Source organism: Acipenser ruthenus, chromosome 26, assembly GCF_902713425.1.
Source record: "Acipenser ruthenus chromosome 26, fAciRut3.2 maternal haplotype, whole genome shotgun sequence".
Lineage (NCBI taxonomy): Eukaryota > Metazoa > Chordata > Actinopteri > Acipenseriformes > Acipenseridae > Acipenser > Acipenser ruthenus.
The window spans coordinates 3,300,214-3,312,865 of record NC_081214.1 but is presented as its reverse complement, the minus strand read 5'-3'; the positions used below and the strand labels follow the sequence as shown (position 1 = coordinate 3,312,865).

General features: G+C 46.8%; 1 protein-coding gene across 5 annotated transcripts in view; it reads left to right on the top strand.

The window, feature by feature from the left end:
• LOC117429598 (serine/threonine-protein kinase ULK2-like) overlaps window positions 1-11,954 on the top strand; it is a 28,965-nt gene extending 17,011 nt beyond the window's left edge. For 2 of the 5 annotated variants that reach the window (XM_059001585.1, XM_059001581.1), the window contains 13 exons: window positions 3,293-3,439; window positions 4,269-4,414; window positions 4,703-4,786; window positions 5,546-5,817; window positions 6,300-6,490; window positions 7,319-7,428; window positions 7,689-7,826; window positions 8,375-8,586; window positions 8,693-8,871; window positions 9,232-9,350; window positions 9,507-9,664; window positions 10,299-10,434; window positions 10,550-11,954. In XM_059001585.1, the coding sequence (XP_058857568.1) occupies window positions 3,293-3,439; window positions 4,269-4,414; window positions 4,703-4,786; window positions 5,546-5,817; window positions 6,300-6,490; window positions 7,319-7,428; window positions 7,689-7,826; window positions 8,375-8,586; window positions 8,693-8,871; window positions 9,232-9,350; window positions 9,507-9,664; window positions 10,299-10,434; window positions 10,550-10,614 (1,957 nt within the window). In that variant the 3' untranslated portion in view covers window positions 10,615-11,954. The remainder of the gene's footprint in view (window positions 1-3,292; window positions 3,440-4,268; window positions 4,415-4,702; window positions 4,787-5,545; window positions 5,818-6,299; window positions 6,491-7,318; window positions 7,429-7,688; window positions 7,827-8,374; window positions 8,587-8,692; window positions 8,872-9,231; window positions 9,351-9,506; window positions 9,665-10,298; window positions 10,435-10,549) is intronic. The other 3 variants (XM_059001582.1, XM_059001583.1, XM_059001586.1) reach the window with 3 other exon arrangements.
• Window positions 11,955-12,652: the final 698 nt, after the last annotated feature.

Here is a 12,652-nt window from a genome sequence, read left to right as displayed (position 1 = left end):
TGAAAGTAATCTGTTTTTAGAAACAAAATAATTGATATTTCATGTACACCTCACTGTGCTGCTGTTAGACCTTAAAAATGAATATTCAGTTAGAAAAAAGCATTGGGGATTCCTGCTGATTTATTAGCACCAGCTTCCAAGCCGCATCCCAGTCCATACTTTAACCATCAAGCCACTTGGATCCACTGCTGCTGAACACTCTGAACTCTGTTTGACCCTCCAGCCTTCCCCACTGCACCTACTGTACCAACCTGCTCAAACCTGCTCCAGCCTGTCAGCTTGCACACTGCAGCCCAGCGCTCTAACCACAGAGCTGCTCAAACCTGCTCCAGCCTGTCAGCTTGCACACTGCAGCCCAGCGCCCTAACCACAGAGCTGCTCAAACCTGCTCCAGCCTGTCACCTTGCACACTGCAGCCCAGCGCTCTAACCACAGAGCTGCTCAAACCTGCTCCAGCCTGTCAGCTTGCACACTGCAGCCCAGCGCCCTAACCACAGAGCTGCTCAAACCTGCTCCAGCCTGTCACCTTGCACACTGCAGCCCAGCGCCCTAACCACAGAGCTGCTCAAACCTGCTCCAGCCTGTCGGCTTGCACACTGCAGCCCAGCGCCCTAACCACAGAGCTGCTCAAACCTGCTCCAGCCTGTCAGCTTGCACACTGCAGCCCAGCGCTCTAACCACAGAGCTGCTCAAACCTGCTCCAGCCTGTCAGCTTGCACACTGCAGCCCAGCGCTCTAACCACAGAGCTGCTCAAACCTGCTCCAGCCTGTCAGCTTGCACACTGCAGCCCAGCGCCCTAACCACAGAGCTGCTCAAACCTGCTCCAGCCTGTCACCTTGCACACTGCAGCCCAGCGCCCTAACCACAGAGCTGCTCAAACCTGCTCCAGCCTGTCAGCTTGCACACTGCAGCCCAGCGCTCTAACCACAGAGCTGCTCAAACCTGCTCCAGCCTGTCAGCTTGCACACTGCAGCCCAGCGCTCTAACCACAGAGCTGCTCAAACCTGCTCCAGCCTGTCAGCTTGCACACTGCAGCCCAGCGCCCTAACCACAGAGCTGCTCAAACCTGCTCCAGCCTGTCAGCTTGCACACTGCAGCCCAGTGCTCTAACCACAGAGCTGCTCAAACCTGCTGCAGCCTGTCACCTTGCACACTGCAGCCCAGTGCTCTAACCACAGAGCTGCTCAAACCTGCTCCAGCCTGTCAGCTTGCACACTGCAGCCCAGTGCTCTAACCACAGAGCTGCTCAAACCTGCTCCAGCCTGTCAGCTTGCACACTGCAGCCCAATGAGATGAGCTAATCTTTAGGTTAATAAATCATGTACAGTATATCATGTATATAGCGAGAATCTAAAAACAAAAAAAAAATGTTGCTCGTGTCTTTTTGTTAAATGCCTGGAAACCCCCCCCCCCCCCCCCGTAATGAGTCTTCAACTGCTCGTTGTAAACAGGAAAGCCTCGTCACTTTTAAAAGTGGACTTTCATCTGCCTACTGAAACTGTGGGCAGTTTAAACAAAACAAAGTACATAAACTCCCACATGCCTGTTATACAGATGTGCCCTCTTTGTGTAAAGGTGGACAGTGCTCTTTTATAAGAGGAGCAATTAACAACAGAATAGACATTTTTGTCAAATGTAGAGAGAAAGAGTACTTACTTAGCCTCCCAAAAAACAGATACCTGGCCCTGCAGAATATGTATTATAATAGACAGGCTGTGACACACACTGACTTCTCATGGAGGTCTGTGACAGGGTAGCGTCACTGCTCGGATGTTATTGGTACTGGGAGAGAGACTCCGACACAGAAAACTTGCAGTTTCAATTTTACTTACAGTGCATCACCCACACAGGGATGGAAATAAGATTCCTGTTGCTTAGCAGTTTCACCCATTTCAGGTTTTACTAGGAGTTTGATTAGCCCCAATACATAGCTCAGGTGTGTCTTATTAAACTCCTAGTAGAACCAGGAATGGATCAAACTGCTATGCAATGGGGGTCTTATTTCCATCCATGCCTATGTTTTCCTAATTTGTTTGAATGATTTCCCACTGTTGTTTCTGATCATTACTTGCATTAATTATTACAGCTTCTGAAAAGACTCCTCAAGGCTGATTGTTTGAGGTGACGAAGCACATTGGCATTGAAGCATTAAGCCCTGAAGCCTGTGCGACACCGATATGCTTCCCCACCTCACTACCCTGCAAGCCGTCTTTTCAGAAGCAGTATTTGCTAGAATAGTTATTAATCATGAAAATGTTGAAAAGTAAAAAACCAGGAGGGAAACACAAGCAATAGGATATTAAAGGGAACCCAATATTAGTAAATATAGATCATATAAAGTGTCTGTTCATTGATGTATTGTTATGTACTGCATGTCAAAGCATAGGGGGCAGCACTGAGATACCATTATCTAAAACAATATCTAATACACAGTAACATGCCATTTATAGACATTCAAAGAAAACACATCGCTCAACATCTTGCATCACTGAGAGAGAAAAACAAAGCAGTCCTTCACAGCGTGATCCTGCTGTAACCAGGCTGTGATGTTTGTGTGACATTCTTCTTGTGTAACGTTGTGTTTATTATGCACATACACAAGCACCCACACACACCTATTGCAAGTTTATAATAGCTGACTTTGCTCTGGGACATTGTGTTCCCTGAGAGAAAACTGTTCTTTTTCAGAGAACAGCTTTGTTTTGAGGAGTCAGTAAAAGGAACTCCCCAGCCGATTGGCTTACCCTAAATTCCGTTGACATGCAGACCACGCCTCCTCTCAGTCCTTATGAAAGGAGCCCGTCAGAGTTCTATTTTCATGCAGACCCTGCCCTTACTCCCACCCTGTCTCGGGAAGCTACAAAGTGATTGGCTGGCTCAAAGATGTGTTTACATGCTGGCCCTGCCCCCTTCCCAGTGTTTTGGACAGTGTTCCAGGATCATGTTTCAGTTTGTGATTAGCCTTAGATTAGACTACAGCTTGCACTCGAAACAAAGAAAGCTTTTTATTAATAAGGATATTTCCCAAGCTTGTAGAAGATTTATTGGAAAATCTATTTATTTAAGTCTGTTTTTTGTTCCAGGTGGTAGATAAAGGAGTTCTCAGTTCAGGGTTTTAATTAACTGAATGTATTTGTGTCCCACTCCATTGAGCTTCATACTCAGAGCTCCAGACCGGGTTTTGATCTGTTTATTTGGGATCTGAGTTGCCAGGAGGATGGTGCAGGTGTTTGACAGCTGTCTTAGCCGGGTCTCACCGCGCCGGCTCTATCTTTGCTCCGACTCCTGCAGGCAGCAGCAGCAGGGGCACCCCCCCGCGGCGCCCCCCCGCAGTGAGACCACCCCCATCCCGGTGCCCACCCAGATCCGCAACTACCAGCGCATCGAGCAGAACCTCTCCTCCAGCCCCACCGCCACCAACCTCTGTGGCTCCCCCAGGTAAGACGCAGCGAGGCTGGGGGGGCCGTGTGCATGTGTGGGTCTGGTGTGCCTGTGTATTACAGGGATGGAAGCAAGACCCATTCCATAGCGGTTTGATCCATTCCTGCTTTTAATAAGAGTTTAATAAGACACACCTGAGCTTGTTGCCTATGCACTGTGGCTAATCAAGCTCATATTAAAACCTGGAATGGGTGAAGCTGCTTTGCAACAGGAGTCTTATTTCCTTCCCTGCACTTGTATTTCTGCATTGCGTATGCACACTTTGTTATAGCGAGCTGTAATTTATTCTCTCAGTGTTTGTCGTTGAATTTAGTTTCTTTTACTTTTTCTAAATGTACCGCTGTTGAGTTGGGATAGTCATGATATGGAAGTGCCTCACAGGAAGGGCAGGTCCGATACAATAGGCCAGTAATATTAAGCTGGGACATGTGTGATCATGTTGAGACACACTAAGTGTATGATCTGTGATCGGTCACGCAAGTACCTCCTGTTAATATCTGCAAAACATTTACATGGAGAAGAGTCTCAGTAAAGGCTTATTGCAGCTTTCAGGGAGTTCTGATGGTTTGTTCCTGTTTGATGGTGACACTGTGTATTTGCCTAGGTTGTATAACGCTCCTATGTATGTATGTATATGTATGTGTGCCTATGTAACCCCTTAAGATCCAAACATCGTGAAGTCATTGATGGTACCTTTGCTGATTTTACTTTTCACTGATTTAAAAAGCAGGTTAAAATCTGTTGCTAACAGTATATTCAATATAAAACGCAACCTGGTTTACTGCGACTCTTACGACAGCGTCTCTTATTCATGCTCTGTCTGCAGGTCCGGGATGGTTCGCCGGTCCAACACCAGCCCCATGGGGTTCATGAAGGGGGGCTCGGGCTCCCCCTCCCCTGCGGACGTGGCCCAGGCCGTGGGCAGGCGGATCTCCATGGGCTCGTCCCGACCCTACTCCCCCTCCCCCCTGGGTATGTAGACTTGGGCCAGGGCTGCCCGCTCTCACTGTGCTGAATCACAAGAGAGCGTCCCGAGCTTTAGAAAGCAAAAGGCTGTCATGATGATGATTATTATTATTATTATTTAATGCATCTAAGTGTCCTCACGCTGTGCAGTGGGTGATGTATAAATGAAGCCCCGTGTTTAAATGGATTCAGTGGCTGTGTGTGCGAGCGTGTGTTATTTTACCCTGTGCTGTGTTGTTCTGGAGACCCTGCCTGCCCTCTGGCTCTGACCCCGCGCTCCTTGTGTCTTTGCAGTCGGCACCATCCCTGAGCAGCTCGGGCAGTGCTGCTGCGGGACCCCCCAGGTGCACGAGTCTCGAAGCAGGAGCTCCTCGGGGGGTAAGCTGTCTGTCTGTATGTCTGTCTGTCTGTCTGTCTGTCTGTCTATATGCATGTATGTAGTCGACTAACTACAAAATACTGTCTAGACACATTCATACGCAAAGGATATTCACGTTTTCATGTTATATTTATTTATTCACCCCAGCTTGTGTTTAGCAGTAAGCTGTGCCCAGCTGGTACCGCAGGATCCTTATATAAATGTTTTTCAAGCTTTTTGGACTAGGGCGCATTTGATTGCCAGTTTGGATTCACACACGCATACTAACGTGAACCAACCAACAGGAAGGAGGTCAGCTCGTTTTGGCACATGCCTGGGTGCACGTACTGACTGAGGTTTTGCCCTGCAGACAACAGACCTTGCCAGCTAGCTCTTCTGATCCCTTTAAAGGGCAGATTTGAGATTTAAAAATAAATTGAAGCGCTAATCCAGGCAGGCTGATCTCTCTGTAGGGCAGTGTGACAAGAGAGAGGAGGTTCACGGATCATACACTCACTGCCGGCTAGGGATACAGTCACCTTAATGCAGCCTTAATGTGCACAGCGAAGCCTGAATTTAGAGGACACACTAAGGATTAGCGGCTGCGTATGCGAGCCATCATTAGCTTCTATTCTATGACTGTGAATAAAGGTTTTTATACATCTTGATGACACAATCATATTCTGGAATTTCACCTTACTTGATTGATTGATTCTGCCTTGCAAAGCCTTTGGATGCGGTAATTAACAGATCAACCCCCCCTCTCCTCCCCACCCCAGGCTCTCCTGTGCCCCCCTCCCAGCTGCTCGGTGCCCGCCTCCCGAGCGCCCCCACCCTGACAGACGCCTACCAGAACAAGCAGAAGCTCCGCAAGCAGCACTCTGACCCTGTGCACCCCACCTCAGGGGCGTACCCCACTAGCCACTCCCCCCAGATGGGCAGGCCAGTCAGCCTGGGAACCTCCCCCACCAAGAACCTCGGCTCCTCCCCCCGCTCCTCCGACTGGCTGCAGAAGACCCCTCTGCCCACCATCATTGGCTCGCCCACTAAGGTACGGATTGGCCTTTTAAATCATGCCTTTATATCCTCTTCGGTCACGATTTTTTTATTTTCATTTTTAGAAACTTTAAAACAGTTTGTGCCAACTCTATGGAGTTCGAGAAGATGCCCTGCCCAAAACTTAAAAAAAAATCTATGCATTATAAAATAGATACATAGATAGGAAACGTAACGTGGTGCAGTTATACACACAGAGACTGAAGGGGATAGTTGCATTAATGTTAATGAAATCAAATCAACTGGAGAGCGATCTTGATCTATCACAATAGGTAGGAAGTAGCAATAGTGTCATTAGTCTTGTTTGTACTGATTGTATCCACCAAAAAATAATGAATTGACGTCAACTATATTATATACATGACCCTAATGTTTATTCTATATTTCTTACAAACCTGTTGTTGTTGCTGCTGTTGATGTGATGTCGTTTTGTGTCAATGCTGAAATAGTAAACCCTGTTACCTTTGTGCTGTGTAGACAACGGCACCTTTCAAGATCCCTAAAACTCAAGCCTCTTGCAATCTGCTTGCCCTGGTTGCTCAGCAGGGATTGACAGACAGCCCAAGTAAAGCTCTGACGGACCCCCGGGAGCTGTGCACCTATCAGTGCCCCCCCCACCCCGGAGCCCGACAGCCTCCCCCCGAGCACAGCAAGACCACCTTCGGCAGGTAACCCCACCCACCCACACCTGGGCTCAATTCCAACTGCACAGTGTGCTTTTGCAGTAGTAGCTGAACCCGGGCACACCTGATCCAGTACAGTTCAGTTATGCGTTTATTTGTCATTTAATCATTATTCTTGTATTTTCAACCACTTGTAGTGACCCCGTTTGTTTGAATAAAATAAAAGTTCTATGGTATGTTTGTGTATTTGTACCTGTGATTTATTGCTGGTCATTTAGAATAAACAGAGTAAAACATCTTAATGTGCGTAGTTGTTTATGTAACTTTTTTTAGTGTAATTGTAATTACTGCAGTGTAATTGTAATTAAACAAAATTGCATTGTAATTGCAATTCTAATTCTAACAGACCCCAGGTCTGCTACCTTCTGTCTGTCCTCCCATCCCGGCCCTGTCTCCTTTATTTGTCTCTGTTAAAACAGACATGGATCCGTAACTAAAACACTCACTCGAAAAAACGATCAGGTTAAACTAATAGGAAACGAAGCCAAGTGGACAGCAAACGTTTCGTCCAGTGCTTTAGAAAGCGTTACTTTGTACTGCATGGTCATTTCTGTCTTGCAAAAATGCATTCCACCTTTTTAACATCGGGTCAGTTAGATGGAATCGGCTTTTGACAAAAGGTGGTAGAAATGTTTAAGAGAGGAAATGCCTTCATTGTTACTGCTGCAAACGTTTGAGCAGGAAAGCTGATTAGGAGCGGCTCAGCTCGGGGGGGGGGGCCCTGGGGGAGTCTTCCCTTCCCCGCTGGCACCCTGCCTGGCCCTGGCTCCTCTAATCCACGGCTTAGCTGATGGGCTCTTCCTTCCCTCGCAGGTCTGTCAGTGCAGGGAGGCTCTCCGAGCAGCCGGTCAGAATCACGCTTGGCGGACAGCCCTACCAGGGGAGCACAGACAGCCTGAACACCGAGAGACCCATGGACACCGGTAAGAGCTCTTCTCAATAACCAATATGCATAGAGAACCACAGGTCTGCTGCAACCAACCTCCTTTTGATATTGCAGCCAGTTTGTTGTTTTGCTGTTGTGCTTTACATAGTCGCTGACGCTCAACAAGGGGGTGTGTCCCATGGATGGGAGGAAAAAGAGAGTGAGGAATGGGTGGATAGATTACAGGCTGCATGACTGATAAGTGAATTGATCGATGGATCCGTTGATTGATTGACTGAGCTCTGCCTTCGTTCACAGCCCCGGCCGGGGCCTATGGCATGCCCACCCTGCAGGGCGCCAGCCCCCGGACTGTGATGTTCACTGTGGGGTCACCTCCCAACAGCACCACCCCTCCCACCTGCAGCCACATGGGGATCAGGCCCCGCACCACCTCTGGTGAGCCCTCAAACCCTCCTGAGATGCTGAACAAATAAGAAGTCTAGACTCCAGGAGCAGCAGTAACATAGCATGTTAAAGCATTGTGAAGTGTGTAGTGCTATTGTGAGCACATGGTAACTGCTCAGTTTGTGTTATAGAGAAGGCATAGCCAGTGCTTGGTATTTGAATGGTAGTTTATGGTTTGAAACAACAGTAACAAATACAGTATGATGCTCCAGTGGTCTGTTGAACCTAAAGTAGTGATCTACAGGATGTGCATTTATCAGAGTTTTGAAAAACAACCCTAAAAAAAGGGGATCTTGATTTAGTTTACCCTGGTGTGCTGAGTTTATTAATATGCTTTACCACACCTCCCTGATTCTTTACAATGCTTACCCATGCTTTACCGTGCTTTCACTATGCTTCATGACACTTTTACAATGCTTTTACAGTGGGGAAACTTTTAGAAGGTTTGAGAATCTTTCCCATGTGCTGTGCTGTGCTGTGCTGTGCTGTGCTGTATGTGTGTCCTCTCTGACCCTTCCTCTCCCCCTCTGTGTTCACAGTGGGCTCTAACAGTTCCGCAGGCTCGCTGTGCTCCACGAGTGGGCGTGTCTACATGGGCTCCCCCCCCGGCGTGGTCATGGGCACCTCCCCCCCCGGCGCCGAGGCTGCGCCCAGCAGCCTGAGGTACATCCCCTATGGAACATCGCCCCCTAGCTTGGAGGGATTCATCACCTTCGAGGCTCCGGAGCTGCCAGAGGAGACGCTGATGGAGGTACGAAGCGCCGCGCCGCGGGGGTTTAAAACACAAACACAATGTGATTAATACCCTGTGTTTGTAGTGAGTGTATTAACCGTGCCCCTCTCCCTCTCTCTCTCAGAGGGAGCACACTGACACTCTGCTGCACCTCCGCATGATGCTGTCCTTCACAGACTGCGTCCTGGAGATCGCGACGGCGCGGGGGGGCGGCTCGGAGCTGGGCGTGTCCACAGCCTCGCTCTACCCACCCCAGGACAGCGTGGTGGTCGATCAGATCAGCCAGCTCAGCAAGGAGTGGGGGTAAGTGACGAGGGGGGGCGTACAGTATTGGGGATTCACAGAAAGACAAGTGAAGCCCTCGTCGTGTTAATGCGGTGGACTGAGTGATCAGAAACCTTCAAGCTGCTGTTACGATGCCTTTCAAAGCACGTTTCAGCATTTGAACACAGAGGGGTCACAACTTGGTCAGGGGGTTTTGAGTAAATGTATTATCAATGTCATAAGTTTAAATCAGCTTTGCTTTTGTAATTAAACCCACATTTCAGTTATTCTGCACCCAGTTAAGTGATGTTCAAGTTAATTTCTCAATATAGGTGACTAAAAAAATATCCCCTGAGTTTGACGTGCTTGTAACTGAGAGCTCTTTGTCTCCCCCTGCAGGCAGGTGGAGCAGCTGGTCCTCTACATGAAAGCAGCACAGCTCCTCGCCTCCTCTCTGCACCTGGCCAAGGCTGAGATCAAATCGGGCAAGCTTAACCCCTCCTCTGCTGTCAAACAGGGTAGGTGTCTATCAGTCTGTGTGGCTCTGCCTTGTCTTAGAACTGCCCTATATACAGTTCTGTCAATCGCTGATGTCATACTGAGAGGTGGTGTTAATGCAGCCACCCTGTGGTGGGTTTGCATTGCCTGTCGCCTGACGCTCTGTCTCCCTCTAGTGGTGAAGAGCCTGAACGAGCGCTACAAGAGCTGCATCTCCCTGTGCCGGCGGCTCACCGAGAGGCTGAACCGCTTCTTCTCAGACAAGCAGCGCTTCATGGACGAGATCAACAGTGTGACGGCAGAGAAGCTCATCTACAATCACGCTGTGGAGATGGTGAGTGCGCGAGACGCACAGAGAGACGCATTCACCGGGCATTTCTGAGAGAGAAAGTACACCAGCAATGTTCTAAAGCTTCCAATAAGCTTCAGTAGCACTTTAGATGCTTCTTAACGTCAGCTTATCTTTTACAGAAACCGCTTGTCGCTGCAGCGTGAGTAAGACCTGTCTTACAGCTGTGGCCAAAAGTTTAGCATCACCTAGAATTTTAGGATTGAGACATCATTTAAATAAAAACATATAAAAAAAAAAAAACTCTATGAACATAATTTAGATCTTTTATTTAACATCATATAATCAAAGAAACTGCAAAATTATACTGCAAAAGTCTACTGGAAGCCATAATAGTAGTACAGGTATTTCATGTTCGAAATGTCACATTTTAAATTTGTTGTCAGTTTTTCGATAAGTATATGGAAAACTTATACATGTGTTAACGTAACATTATTCAGCAGGTTTCGTTCAAGTTTATGAAGCAAAATGTGTTCATTCTATAGGGTGAAACATTTGTCCATAGCTGTACGTTCTTGTTAAATTGCCATTCCCTCTTGATAAGGAGGGCCTCTTGAAAGCACTCTTGCGTTCGCGTCCCGCTGCTGGTGTTTCATTAACCCCGTGCTGCCCGCTGCAGGTGCAGTCTGCCGCTCTGGACGAGATGTTTCAGCAGACGGAGGACATCGCCTTCAGATACAGCAAGGCAGCCATGCTGCTGGAGGGACTGGGCAAAGTGCTGCAGGACCCAGCCGACATCGACAGCGTCAGCAAGTGTGAGTTACTCTTCCTTTCTTTCTTTTTCTTTCTTTCTTTCTCTCTTTATCTCATGTTTGAATGAGTGCACTGACCTGGGGGATGGGACTCTGATGTGTCTCTGTTGATTTGCAGACAAGGCCAGCGTGGATCGCAGACTCTCAGCACTTTGCAACTGTACAGTGGCTCTGTATGAGTAGATCTACCCAAGAGAGGACCAGCAGCCTTGCACACCCCGGGACCACTTCAACTGCATTAAAAAAACCTGTCAAGAATCCAGACGCTTTCCCTTTCAGGAAGTTTCAGAAAACAATTAAAAAAAAAAGCAGGAAATGGAATAACTGCCACCCAGAGCAAGGGGGTCAGAGACAGAAACGAGTTACCAAAGAAATCTCTCCTGCCTGCAGAGTGAATCAGACCCCCGCTCAGAGACTCTGCCAACAAAAGAGGACAAGATGCATTTTTAAATAAAACAAGAGGAAATAAACTTGCACAGATAGACATAGCTACGAAACAGTTAGACCTTGCATTGCTCTCTTCTTCTTATTATTGTTAATTTATTGGACGAGGGGGAAAAAAACAGACTTTCTAATGGTTGTAAATGTGTAAAAAAAAATAAATAATAACCTTACTGTTCTCCAAAAATAAAAATGCAACAAAAAAAGAGATTGAACGGACCCAGGATGCAGTGTTGGGGTTCCTCTGTTTAATTCATGAACCAAGCGAGACACTGGAACACATGGACAGACAGTGACAGAACCTGGAGGGACTGACATTTCTCAGTTTTTTTTTTCTGGTTACCAAAAGCACTTTATTGATCAAGAGGAGACGTGGACAGACCCTGAAGCAGACCTCTGGAGCAAGTCGGGAGACGTGAATTTGGGGAAAGGGGTGGGGGGGGAAGAGACAGTTCCTTCCCTCCTCCCTCCCTCCCTCCCTCTCACACACACTGTGTTGCACTACTCCCTGAACATTCTGCTTGCTTACTGAGTCAGTCTCTGGGACTAGAGATGGAGCTGAGCCACAGAGATCATGGAAAAGCTGTTCTTCCGAAGGTCCCTAACGGTTGCAAGCGGTTGCAAACCCAAGCCTTCTGCACACAAACTCCCTTAATAGACTGCGGAGGCCACTGAAAATGAAAAACTGTGTGGTGCATCTACAAGCCTTTTTAAATCTGTCATACTTGAGAAGTTACAATAATGACTATTGTGTAATAATACGGCTGTTGTTTTTATTGTTGTTATTACTGTTGTTGTTAATATTATCATATTCATATTTGTTGTTTTGCAGAGCGAGTGGGTAATCTTTTGCTAAATGTTTGCTATATGTAAATATTTTTGTAGCATTGTATGTTGTGCATGTGATTTCTTTTTTTTGATTTTTTTTACATTTTTTGCGTGTGTGTGTGAGAGAGAGATTGCATAGTATCTGTAATGCTAACTTTTACTGTAATCAGTATTAGGGTTTGGAGTATGATACAAGTAAATCCATAACAGGCATGTCCAGAAGGATATCATTAAAACATGTTTAAGTGAAGAAAGCGTACTTCCAGTGGTAAATGAATGACGTTCCTATCCCCACTGTTTGTTAGTGAAATGTACTGGAACTTCTTACTTTTCTTAGCACTTGCTATACAGTGAACCAACCACTAGAGGGCGCTCCTAGCATGCAATGGAAAGTTCAATTCCACAGTTACATTTCCTGCGTTTTTATTAAAGGCTTACCAGAACACACACAACTACACACAGGACTCACATTGAGCATTATATTACATCATTTATTATTACAATTTTAAAAAGCTCCACACTGGGTGAGCGGAGAGACGGGAAAGGAAAGGTTTTCAATATGACTTTTTAATAATTAATTGATGAATCACCCCTGCGGTCTTTGATCGATTAAAAAAATAATTGATCGTTTTTATTCTTGTCTACCTGAAAAAGGTGCGCAAAGCATTTTTTTCCCCATGAAAGAGCAAAAACAATTGGTGGTGAAATGCAAAAAGTACTTTAGTTGTGGGTGTGTATTTATACTGTTCTGCAAGTTTTTAATTGTAAGCATGCATACTCACACACACACACGTTTGTATTAATACCTTGATGGGTACAGTAGATGTAATGCTGACTAAGAATGACTCTCACTCACTCACACACACACACATGCAGGAGACAGACCTGTGCTGCTCAATGCATGAGCACAGTCCTGCATTCACAGACTCGTCTCCTCTCCAGATACGTGTAA